Source organism: Brachypodium distachyon, chromosome 5 (assembly GCF_000005505.3).
Source record: "Brachypodium distachyon strain Bd21 chromosome 5, Brachypodium_distachyon_v3.0, whole genome shotgun sequence".
NCBI classification, from domain to species: Eukaryota; Viridiplantae; Streptophyta; class Magnoliopsida; order Poales; family Poaceae; genus Brachypodium; species Brachypodium distachyon.
The window spans coordinates 9,875,228-9,894,741 of NC_016135.3; the positions used below are offsets into that span (position 1 = coordinate 9,875,228).

Sequence of the window (19,514 nt, forward strand, 5' to 3'; positions counted from 1 at the left end):
CCTGCGCCGCGCTGCTCCTCGGGCCTCCTCCCGTGATTCGGACGCCTTCTCCCGCGATTCGGCGCCGCGGCTTTGAGGGACGATCCGGGCGGCTGCTAAATATACCAGCGATTCGGGCGGCTCGGCGTACTCCGGCGGCTCAGCAACTGGGGGACCGGTGGCTCCTCCACCTTGGATTAGATTTGGAGAGCATGGGGACGAGTGATGGTGTGACGAGGTGGACGAAGCTTCCACCTTTTTCCTCCATGGAGGGCGGCGGCGCGGAATTGGGTGGCGACGCGGAAGTGTGTGGTTCGGCACCACCTTACTGCAAATTCCCCAATGAGTGAGTTTCAATAAGCTTAGTTTTGGACAGGAAATCTGAGAGCTTTGTTGAATCTGTCAGTGTTGTCTGAGAGCTTAGATGAGTACAGTACAGTAGATTGATGTCTTTCTATAGTTAATGGACTGCTTAATGTCTTTCTGTAGTTACTGGACTGCTTAATGGACTACATTGTGATTCAATTTTGTTACTCACACGGCACTGGAAGGTGAGTACAAATCAATTTGTGTACACTGGTGTGTTGTTGTGTGCATGGCTACTTAAACCACTCGCCGCTGCCAAATTGATATTTTCTGAACTTGGTTATCATTAGGATTTATGCACTGCTATCAAAGAGACAAACTTATTTTTCACTCTTACATCGTCACACATTCTAGGTTGGTTTTCTGTTTTCAGCAATAGTACAAGAGAGCATACAGGACAGGAATAATGAGTGCAGAGCTTATTTAGTCCCTAGTTATTTGTATGGCCATTTCTTAAAATATTTAGAATGTCCCCAGTCATTTGCTTAACGAGTTCAGAGCTTATTTTGGTGTAGAATGTGTGCCCTGTGATCACCTGTGCTTAAAATAGCCATTATTGTTGCACTTCAGAACCATACAATCTTCTACTGTCGGTGTATGTAGAACACTGAATTTATTTTCTGACAGAATACTACTGTTGGTGTGGAGGAGAACCAAGGTCAGCAGATAGCAAATGAGGAGAATCCCAAGTCCTGTGAGCATGAATCACAAGGAAGTGATGAAAATTAAACTGTCAGTAATACCTGCCATTCCTCTTATAGTCCTATCAAATTTCTTCTACTTTTCTGTTTAGACTGAATGAATTGTATGATCTCTCTCATGTATATGCAATGTATATCAAATAACTTGTAGCATGACTTGCTGCATAATAAAAAGGTCATATTAGTCTAGAAAGAATACAAGGTAGTGGCAGGCACCGCAAGTGCATGCCTGCATGTATGTATCAAGTTAAAGTCAGCACATGGATTCATTGGTTTGTATCGAGTAAATTTAGTTGATTAATTGTGCTCTATTTGGTGATGTGTACTAACTGTTTGGTTCTGTTTAGTCCTTAAACAGAGTAAGTTGTATACAGAGTAATGCTCTGTTTACACAAAGGATATAATTGTGCTCTGTTTACACTAATGATATAATTGTGCTCTGCTACCTAGGATATAATTGAGCCAAATTTTAAATAATTTGTCTGTCTGAATGTGATTAAAACCTGAACCTAATTTGCAAATTGTGTTTCAGGGTCTCTTGTATGGAGGAAATGACATTCTTTTCGAGTCATATAGATGATGAAGTATGGGCAAATGTCTTGTATGGAGGAAATGACATTCTGCAAGAGTTAACTGTAACATTGCCAGCATTTAGTCAGTATACAGGTAATGACAACTTCCTTGAGAAGCTATGTTGATTTCTCTACTGATCTGAACATTGGCTTACCAAGCTAAACATATTTTGACACCCCAAATTGAGAATATTGCGATGTCACATCTATACACATATGCTCTAGTTGAAACTTGAAAATAATGGTCTATGTGGAACAGCCTAAATAATATTTTTTGGTGATGCAATATATGTCAGCCTACATAATGGTCTATGCTTTGTTGTTTTTTGTTTCTAATTACCATCATGGACTGTACCAGGAAAACATATAGAATGATCTGTACCAGGAAAGCAACATCTTTCTTTCTTGACACAAGTACTCATATTTTTTCAATCATGCCACATTTCATAATAGGAACAAAACTTTGAGATTACACTTGTTTCTTTATTAAAAAAAAATCATACACAAGTATACACAAGTACTATCATACACATGGTAATATCATTCTCTTCCTTTCTCTACCTCACATTTTCTTTCTCAGCCTGTCCTTCTATAAGTGCTTTGGTTTTTGTTAGTAAATCAGCCGTGATAAATGGTAGCTTCCCTTCTGCGCGCTCCTTATGCTTGTGCGGGAGGTCATAGCCAATTCGTCCTTCCACTTTCATAGTCTCAGTCATACAGTACTGCAGTGTAATGAAGCTTCGAGCGAGCTTTTGGACATCGTAGTTATTGTATTCTTCCTCCACACCCTCTATTAGTTCTTTGATAGTTGTTGGTGCTCTGCCATCGGTGAGTGATTGGAGGGACCTGAAGAAGCACAGGTCGAGGACATTCATGTCCGGACTGTTTGGAGGCTGCTGTATCAGCTTAATGTCTAGATCAGTCTCGTCCACGACCCGTTGAAAAGCATCATCAGTAGGGAGGAGATGAGGTTTAGTGTTATCTTGTTGTATGAGGATTGTTCTTCCTACATCCTCATCTGGCCACCGATCCTGGATAGCTGGAATGACCTTTTTGCAAATGAACTCTCTCATGACATCACGTGTAACAGTCACTGATTTCACTTCAAGTGTCCCCCTATCTCTGTGTTTGGAGTTTTTTTAGCTGGCGTCTCTTCGACAAAGGCCCAGGTGCCTATCTTTCCATCAAATGTGACCTCTCCACCTTCACCAAATCTTGGCTTCGCCACAGCCGTCAAGAACATAACTTGCCAATGCTGTTCTTATTCTGCACTGTGCGCAATGGTCGTGGTTCACCAGGAAGAAGATAGTAGTTGTTGCTTATTTGGGTCATGTAGAACCACTTTTCATCGATGTGGACGACATTGTCCATTTTCTTGAAGAAAGGGCAAGGAGTTGCCAAGCCATCATCGTCAAGCATCGAGATGCAAAATTGTAGTCTCTTAATCTTGTTTGCGTCTGTCATCGAAGGCTTTAAATTACTTCTGTGTCGTTTCAAATCGCCCAGCATGAACCTTTGGTGTAAGGTTGAGTGGCACACACCCAATGATTTTGCTAGACTCCGAATGGTCTTTCTTTTGTTGAGTGGTATTGTGAGTACCCTTGGTAGATCCAGGTCTTTCTTTTTTCGGCCAACATTACCTTTCTTCTTATTTGATACGTCAACTTCTTCACCTCGTGCAATCTGTGCCAGGGCTTTGGCCCATATTCTCTCAACAGTCAGCACACTTGTATCCAGCAAGGCTGCAATTAGATACTTGTCCTGTGCTTGAATTTCTCCATCTCTAGTCCTGATTACCTCCAAAGCAAAGTAGACAGCATGCCTTTGCTCATTTGTCAATTCTGCTTTTGCATGTTCTTGAGCATTAGCTTCTTCTTGAGCATCCAAATCTTGAGCAGCTTCTTCTTGAACATCCATATCTTGAGCAGCTTCTTCTTGAGCAGCAGCTTCTGGAGCAATCTCATTCAAATCAAAAGGAGCAATTTCTTCTTGAGCAATCTGGACAACAACTTCTTCTTGAGCGGCTTCTTCTTGAGCAGCAGCTTCTTGAGCAATCTGAGCAACTTCTTGAGCAATCTCATTCAAATCAAAAGGAGAAACTTCTCGAGGAATTTGAGCAGCAACTTGAGCAGCAACTTTTTGAGGAATCTCAGCATTAGCTTCTCGAGGAATCCGAGGGAACTCAGCCTTGTAGGTGTTATGTAGTTTAGTGCACATTCCTGCAAAAGAGCGAGATTGGGGGCATGACATGGTTCCTTTTGAGAGCAAGAATACTCCGTACAACAACTTAATCGAGCATCATAGCTTACCGTGTACCATAGGTTCAGAGAAGATGTCCTTTTGGTGCATCCTGTCATATTTCCACATATCCAATGCTCTGTGGGGTAGCTTCTTCCTTTTGGAAACCAACTTACATAGTTTGTCGCCAGCAATTTGTTCCTTCATATAGCTGTGCAAAGAGAATGTTAATTTTATTCCTTGACATGATGAATTTGTCCTTGTAGGTCAGAGCTTATTGAAACTTACTCATTGGAGAGCACTGATAGAGCATCGAATTTCATCATTGGGAAGCTTGAGGTGGAGATGGTTCCTTAATCTGCAGTAAAAGTACCAAGGTGAGTCAATATTAGGAGTACAAGTATATGCATGTCAACAAGTAAAATAACTCTAGAGCATGTCAACTGTTTATGCATATGTGACTTCAAGACCATAAACACATTTTTTCAGCAGACACTAAAAGCATGTCAAGCAGGTTAGTGTTACCTTCTCCTTTGCTGAACTGAATTTGTTGTTAACAGTTCAGTTAACAAAAAGTTCAGAACTGTTTCAGAACTGTGCCCAGAACCTGCCCAGTATGCTGCTGGAGTTGGCAGCAACACTGCTAGTACTACGCCAAGGCAGTATACCACACTGAAGCTGCTATTTTTGATTGTTAATATTGATCTGAACATTGTAAACAGACACCCAGTCCAAAATAAAATTCAGTCAAAATTATAAACAGACATATACTCCTATTACCTGGATTTTCAATTTCTTGTTCTGGACTGTTAACTTTCTCCCCTAAATTATGACCTTCTTGTTACAGGTCCAACCACATGTCTGTTCTTCAGCGGGTTCAACTTCTGTTCAACTGAATTTACACAATTTCAACTGAATTTGCACTGCTCTGTTCTTCAGCAGGTTCAACAGGTTCAGGAGTAAGAGCAGCAGGTTCTAGCGCACCAGGTCGAGGAGAAGCAGTGGCGCATATGCGCGAGGAGCAGCGGAGAAGAGGAGGACGAGCGGCTCAGCACGTGAAGCAGCAAGGCGCGCGCAGGCAGAGACCAGGCCGGCGGCGAGGCGCTGGGGAGGACCAGAGGCACAGCGGAGCAGCAAGGCGTGCGCAGGCAGAGAGCAGGCCCGCGGCGAGGCGTTGGGGAGGACCAGAGGCACAGCGGAGCAGAGGGAGGCGACCGCCACGATCCTAGATCACGACGGGGGCGACTGCCACGATCCCAGATCACGAGAACAGCGGGAGGCTGGCGGGAGGAGATGGTCGTGCGAGGGCAGCGGGTGGCCGGCGCGAGCTCGGGCGGCGCGAGGGCAGCGGGTAATCCGGCCGGGCACGGGCGGGGGGGCCCGGTGGGAGCTCCAGCCGCGCGAGGCCAGCGGGACGGCGACGAACCAGTCAAGATTTCAGTTTGAATTCGAGGTATGAATTCGAAATTTCAAATTTGAGGGACATTTTTGCAAATTTTCATTTGAACTGGAAGGTGGGGAAGTTGCGACATCTTTTTCCATACAGAGGGAATACTATAACATACCGTTTACCCATTGTTCACCGCCCACTCAATATGGACCGTCCGATGAAAATACTATCAACGTCCTGGATTAATCCTCCGGATGAATGCTCTGCTCCACGCCGCCGCTGCACGATCGCGGCAGTTCCAAGCAAAAAACCCGGGTCGCCCCTCCTCCTTCCCCTCTCCCCAAATTCCACACTTCCTCGCCGCTGCTTTTGGTGCGCCGCCTTCTCCTTTCTAGCTTCCCCTGGCATCGCTGGAGATAATCTTTGTGGAGAGCGCCACGCGGCTTGATCTCGTCGATGACCTGCAACTGGTGGCCGGCGGCGACGGGCAGAGTTAGAAAGGGGCGGCGAGGTGATGAGGGGAGATGAGGATGCGGCAGAAGGCATCCCGTCCCGCAGTCCAGCGGTTCTTCTCCCAGCGACGGAACTCACCAATCCTCCATTTTCTCTACCCGCGCGGGCGCCCGGCCCAGCGGTTCCAACCCCGGAATTCTTCTCACGCTCGGGGTATGGCGCGCAGGAGGAATGTCGCGGCGGGGCGGCCTCACAGGCCCTGGTTGCGGTGGTCTCCGAGAGGGGGCTGGAGTACTTCCACGGTGTTCGCCTTCGTAGATCACTGGCGCGGCCTTGGCACGGCGGCCGGCGCCGCCCACGCGGCTGCCTTCTCCCTAATCATCGCCGCCTGCGTCTGTGTTTGGTTGTCCAACAGCGACCTTCTCCTAGGCACGCGCACCAAAGAGGGTCAGATCGATTTTGAGGCTTGACAAGATGGATAATGTTAGTCAGAAATTTCAACATCGACAAAATTGTTTAATCGTAAGAGTTTTTTCTTTGTTTTGCTATGCTCATTTCATTACTGTAATGATCTTTTACTTTCTCATGTTTCCTTAGATGCATTTTCTGTGTGTACAACAAATCTGAAGACCCAAAGCTTTATTGCAATGTTCCAACCATGACCTGACAAACATCTGAAGATCTAAGCAAGCCATGACCTTTTTTTCTTGATCTCAACGGTCAGGCTCTGATTGGCCCCTCTCCCGTAGGAGCAGTGAACAACAAGATGTCAAGGAAAACGAGGTACTCTACTACAACCATACGTTGCAAGTTACACAGTCCTTGGTGCATCAAACTTTTGATAGAACCTAAGTCGTATTGGTGAAGTACCTGGGAGATGCCTTATAAACTTTCTGTATTCATCTTGACTCGTCATTGGTGCATCAAACTTTTGCTATGCTCATTTCATTACGGCTTGCATTTTCTTGAGAATACTTTGTGTATTCATCTTTGATTATAAACTAAGAATTCACCTTCATTACCATTTATTTGTTGGTCAGAGGATAAATTGAGTTTGACCCGGTACCAACATGGATTTTCTTGTAATCTATTGCTACACACACACACACACACACACACACACACACACACACACACGTATAACTGAACTCCCTACAACTTATCCAAAGAAATGATTTATCTAAGAACATCTGATGATGGATTGTATACATATTTGTCACATCTGATCCAAGTAACTACAAAGTAAAGACAATACTACCAATATAAACGTGCACCGAGGATTTCGTCCCTGCAGGATTTACTTTGCAATTCGAAGTGATTTGACTGATTGCAGCCCAGATTATTGAACAATGGAGACCAGTTTGAGAATAGCAGCATGGTACTTTGATTGGCTTTTCACTCACTTCTAAATACCTCCTGACTCGTCAAAAGATTTAAATTAACAAACTTGTGGATTACATATATGAACCTATTGATGAAATATGGTGAGAGATGCTCCACACATTGATTAGAATATCTCGATGAGGGTACAACAATGTAGTACTTTCTAAATGTTATGTTTAGTTCTTCTCTACTTTTCCTTCCTCAAATTCTGCAATTTTAATTTTTGGTATATTATCTAACTGGACTTGTATACTTCACTGCAGAGAAAAGGAGAAAAATTGGATGCAAGCCTTTTATACCTTGTTTTCACTTCGTGTTTTGGTTTTACCCCTCCATTTCTTTTCCTATAATGGTAGAGGTTGTAACAATCACACATGAATAGATATGCAGGTTTCCTTAGTGTGTCTTTCTCTTCAGTGATCTCTTACACTATTTATTCCTTATTTTCTTACTTTCAGTTATGCTTGTGTTTCTCTTCAGTGATCTCTTACACTATTTATTCCTTATTTTCTTACTTTCAGTTATGCTTCAATGATCCTCGTGCAGACAAACATCAACAAGAGGTTTGTTGGAGAAGGTCATGCATGAGAGCACTGTTGGTATTCATCTTCTAAGTTTAAGTCTGTACGTTACGTCATTTGGTCAAAATTGTATTACATCTGATATATTTCTTCATGTGATCGTTATGTGAGGAGCATGCAATGCAAGATAAGAGTTCCGTTTAATTCGCAACGCCAAGCGGACTTTGGCAACCAAATGTTCTTCTCACTGTATCCTCAACCATATGAATGATTGATGACATAGTTGCTACGGATCAAATTCAACTATCATATACAAAAGGGAAATTTGGCATAGTTTCCACATATCATATAATCTCTCCGATCCTAAATTATTGTTGAAATATTACATGTATCTAGACGCTTTTTAAGAATACATACATTCATATTTGGGCAAATTTGAGTTAAAGAATTTAGGATCAGAGGAAGTACTTTGAAAATTAAAAATTTTAAACATGGTTTGCAATCAGATTCAAATATCGGTCCTATAGGACAAGTTCTGAAGCAACAATGCAAACAAGATTTCTGTACATTGTTGTTCCGTGGCATTGCACGGGCTCCTTGCTAGTACACCCTACAACAGATGGAGGGAGCCATGGATTTACAGGCTCCCAGCTTTGTTCCTAGAAAAATAATTCCCAGCTTTCCTTACATTTTTTAGGGAAAGCTTTCCTTATAAGTTTTTTTTAGAATAATGATCTGGCTTTATTTATTCAACAAACATAGTACAACTGATCTAAAAAACTAAAATGACAACAAAGATTTCAGATAAAGCGAAAGTTACATCAAATATCTTTGAAGCTAACTTCTTTAGCTGCGCAAATCGCATCTTGATATTTCTTCAGATTTCTGGTGATGAAACAGTAGAAGACCAAACCTGCATAAATTGGACAAACCTTGTAGGTTTTACTGAGCCGCATGAGCCGTCCACCCCAGCGGGTGAAAACTTAATATCGTTGAACACGCGGTGGCCAGGAACACACTCGCAAAACAGGTTGTCAAACCATTGAATCATCGCTGAACCGATGTGAAAAATGACCAAAATCACGAAATCACGAGCCGACCCACAAACTCCATGGAGTAGACCATGATAGCCACGTCAGAACGGGGATGGAGCCGGGAGACCAATAATCTGCACGTCTCGCCTACACCGTTAGGCCGTCGCCGTCAAGGACACACAAAATCTTACAAAAAAGAAGGTACTAAAACGATGCCAGATGTTGATCCGTGGTTCCCTATCGGAGGCGAGGGGAACCGAAGAAGTTGGAAACTGGATTTTTTTTTTCTTTCCAGCAGTGCTTGTTTGGTAGCTTTCCCTACAAGTTTTTTTAGGGGAACAACCAACTTTATTCAATGTTAGCAAACATCGGAGTACAAGCAATATCTGGAGTTCCGAGAAGCCACACCCGGCGACCCACCGACAATTATGAGGCCGCCTTAGCTAAATTGTGGGCATCTACATTAAAAGAGCGTTTCTCATATTTGAAGAACACTTTAGAGAACAGCTTGCTCCTATCACCAATCCTTCAGGATCACGATGTAATAACCCAAGCTCCCAGTCTTGAGATCAGAAATCACAGTCAAACAATCAGACGCCATCACAAATCGGGCTAAGTGAAGCTCTTGCACCAGTGACATAGCTTCGTTACATGCCATGGCCTCCATAGCTGTTGGGTTAGACAAACCAAACACCGTGGCCAAGGAACTTGCATGTATCAGCTCTGCACAAGCACCGGAGTTGCCGATCTAGCAAAATCGGCATCCACATTGATTTTGCATGCGACCGAGGAAGGAGCAATCCATCGATGAGTAGCTTGCCGACAGTTTCCACTTCTCCCTCCTGGAATAGCTGGATCAACATACTTCTCATCAACCGCGATAGATACATCTTCTAGGAAGCTCTAAATAAAAGCAAAAGTGGATACAGAACTTTGAAACTTACCTTCGTGAATATCCTTCCGTCTTGCCCACCATACTGCCCACAAGATAGTCAAAGTTATAGCAAAATCACACGGAGACACGGAGACATAAATTCCATCATCATAAACAGATAAAGCTTTGCATCATGAATATCATTCTGAATAGCATGCTCGGTATGCTCAAGCAGAGCCCAAACACATTTGGCCATCAACAATCCACATGTCGGCAAGTATCCTCCTCCCCATGACAGATCTGGCAATCAGGAGTTTCTCTCGTCTGTGTGGTGCCCTTCTCGTGACTTGGCCGTGTTGCACCGGTAAACTGAGCTTACGGAAATGTTCTATGGCAGGCCCACGGATGCCATCGGGCCCAAGAGTCCAGAAACTCCACCGAACCCTAGCCTGCGTCGCGCTTGCGCATCCCTCCTTCATACGCGTTCTATATAACAAGCGCCGCCGCCGTTGGCCAGCAGCGCGCTCTCTCTCTCTCTCTCTCCTTCATATCCGGCCGAAGAATCCTTTACCTCTTGTTTGCTTTTTCGCCGTGTGTTTCGACTTTCTTTCTTTAGCTTCTCCTTGCCTTCGCTGGTTCAGCGGCGCGGAGCCGGCTTCGGCGGTGGCCGAGCGCCTGCTGATCTCCAGCCACAAGCGAACCTGTCGATCATCTGACCGAGCGCTCTTCGATTTTCCTCACGGATTCGCTCTTGTCGAGATCTGACACATCCTGCCGACGATCCTACCGATTTTTCCTTCTCTTTTTTTCTGGTTGAGCTGGTGATGTGGTGCCAAGGATAGCTGGGTTCCTTGTCACCTCCCATACCCAGCGAGACGGAGAGATTTGTGTTTTTTTTTTCTTGGCAGCCGTGATTCCACGGGCGTATTCGGATCATATTTCCCTCCGGGTTCGCTCATGACCCGGCTGCCACATTTGCCGCACTTTCACCGTTTTCTTTCGCTCTGTTTTCTCTTGGAAATTGGTAAAAAAAATTGTCTGCGAATTCATGTTGTTTGACCAGGTGTAAGTCAAGTGGCAGCGCGGTACCCTAGTCGGATGAGCTGCCACGGTTACACGCCTGGGAGATGAACGCGTGCCCTTCGTTACATGCGCCGCGGCTAACCCAATCGCGGCTCGTGTACATCAGGGTTCCACATTTTTTCGAATCTTGATCCTGATGAATTCTTGATTCTTACCGGTGAATGGACGTTCGATGGGAGACCTCAATTCTCTTGTTATCAACTGAACGTAGCGATAAATTAATCTTTGGTGAGATGGGGCCTCTGACGGCAACTTCGCTCCGGATGCAAGAACATCTGAAGAAACAGGCTGCTCGATTATAAGCAAAATTAACTGAACGAGGAAATATCCCAATATCAAGAAAGAATACGCATACTTTAATCTGAACTGCGACAGTGTTGGAAAAATTCCTAGCTCTTCTAGGCATGGTTCAACTTCGACCCAACTCAAAGACAGCGGCATTTGCTAATTTTTAACAATTGTTTTGTCTTCATACAGCTGAATAGTTAATGGTTCGCCCCTAATTGAAAGTACTGCTGTTTCATTCAAGATTCAACACAGCACTGGCACGGGCGCACGGCACCACGGCCTCCGGAGGACCGAAAGAAATTACACATGAGAGTTAGCAGGTCGCAAAGAGGCCTCAGAATGCTGACATTAACAGGGTCTCTCCATCCAACGTCCCAACTGTGGGGAGTGTGGTTTACGCTCGAGGATGATGCCAGTTCATACAGCTAGCATCGTCCAACGTCCATCCTCCATCGATCCCTGGAAATATTCAGAGTTCAACGAATGCTCCCAAATCGCAAGATCACAGATTGTTTGTTCCTGCACCTGGGGTGTTTGCATTCCTGAGGCAACTTGTCCATACACACACCAGTACTGCTGCTACTTCTACTTCCTCCGTACACCAACAAGTGTACATTTAGTTTTGTTTTGAGTCAAACTTTTTAACAAACTTTGTTAAAAAAATAACAACACATATGACATCAAATCGGTATATTATGAAACTAGTATATTTCAAAACAGATCTAATGATGCTAATTTTGTGTCATAAATGTTGCTAGATTTTTCAATAAAATTGATCAAATTTTAATATCTTTGACTTAGAACAAACTCAACAATACACTTATTTGTGAACCAAGAAAGTATGTTTGACAAGTGATCATGTTCCAGACCGGGGGAACGGATCTTGTTCAGAACTTGGTACTTTCTTGCGTGAATTCAAGTTCTTGATTATCTATGCCTGACTTTATTCTCTTCTGTCCTAGGATTGTTGTAATTAAGATCAAAGAATCGGTCATCGTCCTTGTACTGGATCGCGGCTACTTGGACTGCGTGATCATTAATTGCCAGATCTGCATGGGATCATATAGAATAGGTAGCTTTGATTTGGGATATAGGCCTCTCTCTCAATACTTGTTTCTAAGCATGTCATCTTTGGTATTTTGCTGATATGACATTCTCTTAATGATGAAACTGTCTCTTATATTAGTGGCCGTCTCTTCACGCAAACCAACATAAAGTCATTATTTTTTCTGTCATAAAGCTCTTAATTAAGTGCTACTTTAGATACAACAATAAGAGACAATGCATTGGGAGTATGGTTTCTTAGCATTTATTTTACGCTAAAAGACAATAACTAAGAGACGATGCATTGGAAATGGTCTTATACCCAGTTCTATAGTTTATATGCATGACAAGTGGCTCAACTAAAAGAACTGCCTACACTAACTATCTGTAATTGGTTCTTATTTATTTATGGTTACGAGTAGGGTTCTCCCGTTATATATATGTTCCCATTCCTTTTCTGTCGTTCCATAGGCACGGCCCCCAAGATCATGCCGATCGTTTGGCCGAACAGATTACCTTATTATATCATAATATATATATCTAACATATGGTAAGTCTAATGAGGGGATGTAGCTCAGATGGTAGAGCGCTCGCTTAGCATGCGAGAGGTACGGGGATCGATACCCCGCATCTCCATTGTTTTTTTGTTCATTTTTCGTATGTAGAGAGAGTACATTGCATATGCGTCCCTGATAAGATTACGCCTTTGGTTCGACATTTTCCTTTTAAGAAATCATCACCTGCCATCTCGGTATACACCCCATCGAAACATCAGGCTAGCTAGGGAATGCATGAGAGGAATTACTGGTGCGTTCCCAAGGAGGAGTTGTTTGCTAGTAAAACAGCATCGGACTGGACGACTGGTTGATCCTGCTCCTCGATAACCTTAATAAGTCTGACCGTACTTTGCCACTTTGGTCCTGCTACTCCTGTGGCGTGCGTGGTTCTGCAATCTTCCAGCAGAATTATGTTCAGATTATGAACTCTGAGACACCGAGCACTTCTGATAGAAAGGGCAAAAAACCCGTGTTTAGTAGTACAAAACGAACGTCACCAGAGGAATCTTGCCTCAGGCTACCCTGCTGTTGGAAACAATGTAAAACAGATCGAACCTCCCCATGTGACTTGCAATGCTGCCGCTGCAATGCTGAGCACGAGATTCCAGTCCTGTAGATTCAGGTTTGTGAATTTTTTACATCAAAAGAGATGGCAATCTTGTTGCCCATGAATTAGCTAGACTAGCTCGAGATGATGGATTAGTTGGTTTCTGGCTGAACCAAGTTCCGGATGTTGTGTCTTCTCTTGTGCAATCTGCGTCCATGGTTATGACGATTTTGTCGTTGACACAGACGATTGTTGATCTTAAAGACATCTGCACACGTAGTGGTTGCATGCGGATTGGCGATCTTGAATGGCAATGATGAATGCCATACATACTGTGATAGAAAAAAGAGCTACCCCCGCGTCGCCTAACTTGGCGACACGGGCGGCGACCAACTCCCGGCGGCCGCCGGCCTCCCTCCTCTGATCCTTCCCCTCGCCGCTGCCGGTGCAGGCCGCCGGGCAAAGCCCGTGCGGTGCGGCGGCGGCGGGGCGTTTTCTTCCCTTGCGACGTTGAGCGGCGGCGGTATTGATTCTGCAGTTGGTGTGAGAGTGGACGGTGCGCGCAGGCGAGACGGCTGCGCCTGGTCGGCGGCGGCGCGGCGCCTGGTGTTTGGCGGCCTGGAGGGAGCTCGCTGCAGCGGCTTGGGCGACCCTAGCTCGTCGCCGCTGGCGAGCCGGATCTGGATCCGAGCGGGCTCACGTTCGCTGCTGCACGTGCTGCGGCGGCTGCGTGGCGAGGTTGAGCTCGACGGGGGCGGAGCTCGGTGGCTGCTGCAGCGGTAGATCTGGGCCTGTGGGCCTGAGGTCTGTCGCTTCTCTGATTTCCGGCAGCAGCGCATCAGATCTTCAGAAGCGGAGGTGGGGCGAAGCTTGTGTGGTTGCCGGACTGCATCGCCAGGGCTTGTTGCGGCGCTGCTGCTTGGCCACTTGTCGACACAATGGCACCCATGGTGCGGTGTGCTTGTGTTTGCTCTCCGGGTGCATTCGATGCGGTGGCAGGACGGAGTTGTGTGGCGTTGATGGATGATCTGTGGTGCGTGTCTCCGTCGATCGGCTGGCGTCCTGTGCAGTGATCTTCCGGTCCAGTGGTGTGGTGCTGCAGAGGCTCTTCTGTTGCTGCTTTCGGTGAAGTGGGATTCGCCGGTCAGAGGGGCTGTGGTTGATGACGATAACGCCGTGGCGAGCGTGTAGGGTGCTGCTTGCGACGAAACGGCAATGATACTCGTGAAAGGTGGTTTCGGTGGTCGGCGTTGTCCGGCGTGTCGACGGTTTGGTCGGTTGTTTGGCATAGGCCAGCATGGGCTTTGTGCAGCTGCCAGAGGAGGGCTTCATCGGTCCATGCTTCTGGTGAAGTTGGAGTCGCCGGCTCGAGGAGCGAGGAGTGATGGTTGATGACGATGACACTTGCGGCAAACTCGATGGTGATCTTCCTTACGTGGTGTGTGAAGTTTTTGTTGGTAGCCATGTCGGCCAGTTGTGGTTTTGATACGGTCATGTTCCACGGCAGTATTAGAGTGGTGTTGTAACGGTTTTTGCCCGGTTTTCCACTAATTAACCGGGCACTGAAACTTCTTCTTTTGCCTCCGTTTCGAAAAAAAAATGGCAATGATGATGTGAAAGAGTTCCATTTGCAAGGAATAAATGACTTGAGATTGTGGGTTTAATAAAGTGTTGTTACATGAAAGAGATGTCGAGTAATTTATTAGGAATGGCAATGGGACCCCGCTTCCTGCAAACCCGTGGAGAATTTGTCTATTAGGGAATGGGGATGGGTTATTATGGTCCCCGCCAGCTAATGCGAGGATATCATAATAAGGTCTCCCCACCCCCTTCCCACTATACTTTGTTATAGTCTTGTATATTTGTGAATTGGTATGATGTTATTGTTGGAATCTAATTAAGCATTCATTAGATTAAACATGAAAATATATGCTGGTCTATATTAGAGTACTGGTAATAAAAGAGATTAAGGGGGATTTAACCGTACGTCCAGTGGACGAGGAGGCCATTGCCGTAGTTGTCGTAGGTCGGAGGTAACGGCATCCTTCAGGCCCATACCGGCACTGACCGGTGACCGGCGTCGTGGTCGTGGTCGTCGTCGGTAGCGACCTTCCCGTACGCTTCAGCGCTCCCCTAGATCGGTAGGGGTCATTAGAGGTGTCTCGGAGTTGGCAAGTTCTCACGTGAACGTGGTCACGTGAGACAGCCGAGGCTCCCTATTTATATAGCGTTGTGTGACAGGAGCCCGAAACCATTAGTTGGTAAGTGCCCCCGATCAGGGCGCGATTAGTGGAATTATCCATTAACGTCGGTTAATGGATTAATTCCTAAAACACAATCCTTTGATTAAGGACGTGGATTAGTTCCCAAAATACATCCCTTTGATTAGGACGTGATTTCAGGCATTTGTTTCCTGTTAAACGGATCAACCAACATTCTCCCCTTTCATCGTTAGTTTTAAAACATCTGTCCTTTTCCGTAGGAATAATATACCAAAGTAAGGTGTTACAGTGACCGATGAAATGCCTCTGAAACTCAATACCTATAGTATATTAGCATGTTTCAAAAGGATAACATTTTTCTTATTGTTAGAGTGGTTCCTTTTAGTGGTCCCCAACAATTTCAGGATCATAAGGCCTCCAGTAGTCCCATGCCGGCAACATGCTCACGAAAAATACTGGGTGGTAAGCCTTTAGTTAGCGGATCCGCAAGCATATGTGTCGTACTTATATGCTTGACGTTGATAGTTTGATCCTGGATTTTATCTTTCACAACATGATACTTGATGTCAATGTGCTTGGCAGCAGGACTTGACTTGTTGTTACTTGTATAGAAAACTGCCGGTTCATTGTCGCAGTATAATACCAGTGGTTTAGAAATGCTGTCAACCACTTTAAGTCCGGGAATAAAATTCTTTAGCCATACAGCCTGCCCAGTGGCCTCATAACATGCCACAAATTCTGCTTGCATCGTAGATGAAGCAGTCAACGTTTGTTTGGAGCTTTTCCACGATATGGCTCCCCCGGCGAGTGTGAATATATAACCTGACGTGGATTTCTTACTATCCACACACCCGGCAAAATCGCATCTGAATAACTATTAACTTCCAGGTTATCGGACTTCCGATATGTTAGCATGTAATCTTTAGTACCTTGCATATAACGCAAGACTTTCTTTGCGGCCTTCTAGTGGTCTGGTCCTGGATTTGATTGGTATCTGCCAAGCATCCCGGTTACAAATGATAAGTCAGGGCGTGTACATACATGATGCTTCCGACAGCTGAAGCATAAGGAACCGACTTCATCTGATTAGTTTCAATTTGGTTACTCGGACATTGAAATGTCCCAAACTTATCGCCCTTGACTATAGGAGCAGGTGAGGGAGAGCACTTATGCATATTGTATTTCTTCAGTACCCTCTCAAAATATGCTTCCTGTGATAGTCCTAATGTGCCTTTAGACTTATCTCGATGAATCTCATGCCAAGGTATGACGCTTCACCGAGATCTTTCATATCAAAATTAGATGACAAAAAATTATTAGTCTCATGTAGCATATCCTTATTGCTACATGCCAACAATATGTCATCCACATAAAGGACTAAAATTGTGAAGCGACTGCCTTTAAATTTTACGTATATGCAGTTGTCCACAACATTTTCTGTAAAACCAAAATTTCTGATAATCTTATCAAACTTGAGGTACCATTCTCTTGAAGCCTGCTTCGAGCCATAGATGGATTTCTTTAGACGGCATGCTAAATGTTCCTTACCTTCCACCACAAAACCTTCCGGTTGAGTCATGTAAACATTTTCATTTAAGTCGCCATTTAGGAATGCCGTTTTAACATCCATTTGATGTAGCTCTAAATCATAATGAGCTACTAATGCCATAACGATTCTAAAAGAATCTTTGGATGACACGGGAGAGAAAGTTTCATTATAATCGATTCCTTCCCTCTGTGTGAACCCCTTTGCAACGAGCCTTGCCTTAAATCATTCAACATTCCTTTTGGAGTCATATTTTGTTTTGTAGACCCATTTGCAGCCTACCCTCTTAGCTCCATCGGGAATTTCTACCAAGTCCCAAACGTTATTCGTGTCCATAGATTTTAACTCGTCTTCCATGGCAGTTACCCATTTGGACGAGTTTTCACTTTTAATGGCTTCCTTATATGAGGATGGATCCTCCACCTTTCCTATGTTATTTACATCCTCACTCATATAAGTGACAAAATCTTGTCGGATGACTTTCTTTCTTTCACGTTGTGATCTTCTCAAAAGAGGTGGTGGTGAAGGAGGATCATTTTCTTCTTGAGTATTATTTTCTACTTGGGATCCTCATTTGCTTCTTCTTGGTCTTCGTTTGGGTGCGGACCTTCTTGGTCTCCATTTGGGTGCGGACCTTCTTCCATTTTAGGATCTCCATGTGGTTGAGAGCCTGAGCGATGAATATCAGGATCAACATTGTGTGTCACGTTAATATTCCGTATTGGCAAATAAATCTTTTGGACAACCGGGGATGGAACATATACCCGTTTTTCCTCAAAAGTAATTTCCCTTATTTCCCTGACTTCATTATCCTAAAAAAACACCGCTTGTCTAGTCTCCACAAATTTTGTGGTGTGATTCGGACAATAAAAACGGTATCCCTTTCCCCTATGAGGGTATCCAATGAAATGGCATGTTATCGTTTTCGGATCTAATTTTTTGAGTTGTGGATTGAAAATTCTTGCTTCTGCGGGACAGCCCCACACACGTAGGTAATTTAAGCTCGGCTTCTTTCCCGTCCACATCTCGTAAGGTGTTGATAGCCTCGAGGGTGTCCCAATCTTTCGATGAGATAACTAATTATCAATTTGGTAGGAGGTGACGTTGACGATCCAACTACAACCTAGGAGGCAGCGCCTTAGCGATCGATACACCAACTCCAGAAGGTTATTGATCCCGCGGGGGCATGATCAACCTGACCATGAAGGTCTTTGTTCCAGCAAGCAATCGAAGAACAAGCAAGAACAAGATGAAAAGCAATCTGAAATTGCGAATAGGAGATATGAAGGTTCATGAATCTGAATACTCAATATAGTTGGAGTCTTGATGACAGTAAAACTGGTGGTCTAACCGACACACGCGATTACACGAAAGTAGCAAAGGCTAAACTTTATCTAATCAAAATCCGAGGCTCCATAGGAAGGCTCGTGGGGTATAAATAGGAGGGGAACTAGGTGGTTTTCGGCTAGGCCCTTGAGGGATTCCGAAACGGCCTAGGAATCCTCCTAAAACACAACGAAAACATCTAAAAATTGGCTGGACCCTATTACATGGCCTTAGGCCCAATAAAGCAAGATTATAACGCTCATCTTTGGCCCATAGATACCCATTGGAGGGGGAATCCTCCACTTGGCCGAAATCCCATTGATGAAGAGGATGCCGCCTTCTTCTCATCTCTCGTTATGGCGGTTTCAATGTTCTGAAATCATCACTTGAGTTAGCTCCCGCCACCTTGCTGCCACCTCCATGGTTTGCTGTCCAACGCTGATCTTTGAGGTCCAAGCTAGGTCCTTTATTCCTAAAACACATAAAAGACCGCATCTTAGGCAGCAGCATATTCTCATTAATATTAAATGAAGTACCGAGGAACGAAAGTTCCTGATAATTTAGTTGTCGTGCACGAGCTCTAGTAATTGGTCCATGTATCTCCGGTACTTGAGGTGTAGGTGTTGTAGGGGCTGTGGTTGTATCATTAGTTGGGATGTCCTCATCAGGTATGTTGGGTGCTGACTTTGTTGGAGCAAGATTTAGTATGTGTGCTGCTGTCTTTAAAGCCTCCATCCATAGGCAAACTGGCAAACTTGCATGACTAAGCATACTTCGCACCATGTCCATAAGGGTGCGATTGCGACGCTCAGCCACACCATTTTGCTGAGGTTCAGCAGGCATTGAATATTGGACAATAATCCCATTCTCAGCTAGGAATTTTGCAAAAGGTCTTGTAATTTGCCCATAAGGAGCGTGCCTTCCATAATATTCTCCCCCACGATTAGACCGAACAACTTTGATCTTTTCATTCAACTGATTTTCAACTTCGGCTTTAAATATCTTAAATTTGTCCAATGCTTCAGATCGTTCGCGTATGGGGTAAATATATCCGTAACGAGAAAAATCATCCGTGAACGTGATGAATGAATCAAAACCGTCCACCGACTTAATATTTAGGGGTCCGCATATGTCAGTGTGAATTAATTCGAGGACCCGTGAGGCTCTTGTTGCTCCCTTCTTAATCGGTTTTGCGTATTTTCCTTTAATGCAGTCAAGACACTTCTCTACATCTGAGAAGTCTAATGGAAGAAGAATTTTGTTTTTAGTAAGTCGTTCCATTCTCCCCCTCGAAATGTGGCCCAAGCGACGATGCCGCGATTTCGAAGAAGTACTTGTATTTTTCCATTTCTTCTAAGCATTACAATCATCATTCAAAACATTAACATCA

General features: G+C 44.5%; 1 protein-coding gene, 2 long non-coding RNA genes and 1 other non-coding gene across 7 annotated transcripts; 3 read left to right on the forward strand and 1 right to left on the reverse strand.

Annotated features, from left to right (window-relative positions):
* Positions 1-970: 970 nt before the first annotated feature.
* Positions 971-4,375, forward strand: LOC112269336. The gene is made up of 3 exons (XR_002961071.1): positions 971-1,077; positions 1,579-1,712; positions 4,123-4,375. It is a non-coding gene; the product is annotated as an uncharacterized LOC112269336 (long non-coding RNA).
* Positions 2,040-5,249, reverse strand: LOC100844041. 3 transcript variants are annotated; one of them, XM_010241483.3, is made up of 5 exons: positions 4,637-5,249; positions 4,382-4,534; positions 4,145-4,214; positions 3,928-4,067; positions 2,040-3,837 (listed from the first exon to the last, which is right to left on the reverse strand). In XM_010241483.3, the coding sequence occupies exons 3-5, from the start codon at positions 4,180-4,182 to the stop codon at positions 2,852-2,854; spliced, it is 1,164 nt and encodes a 387-aa protein (XP_010239785.1). In that variant the 5' UTR covers positions 4,183-4,214; positions 4,382-4,534; positions 4,637-5,249; the 3' UTR covers positions 2,040-2,851. The 3 variants fall into 3 exon arrangements, with proteins under 3 accessions (XP_010239785.1, XP_010239786.1, XP_024311689.1); XM_010241484.3 differs by having other exon boundaries at positions 4,382-4,537; XM_024455921.1 differs by having other exon boundaries at positions 4,382-5,249.
* A 76-nt stretch (positions 5,250-5,325) lies between these two features.
* LOC112269335 lies at positions 5,326-7,814 on the forward strand. Of its 2 annotated transcripts, none has more exons than XR_002961069.1 (2): positions 5,326-6,221; positions 6,297-7,814. It is a non-coding gene; the product is annotated as an uncharacterized LOC112269335 (long non-coding RNA). The 2 variants fall into 2 exon arrangements; XR_002961070.1 differs by having other exon boundaries at positions 5,326-6,182.
* A 4,675-nt stretch (positions 7,815-12,489) lies between these two features.
* TRNAA-AGC lies at positions 12,490-12,562 on the forward strand. Its single transcript has one exon. It is a non-coding gene; the product is annotated as a tRNA-Ala (tRNA).
* Positions 12,563-19,514: the final 6,952 nt, after the last annotated feature.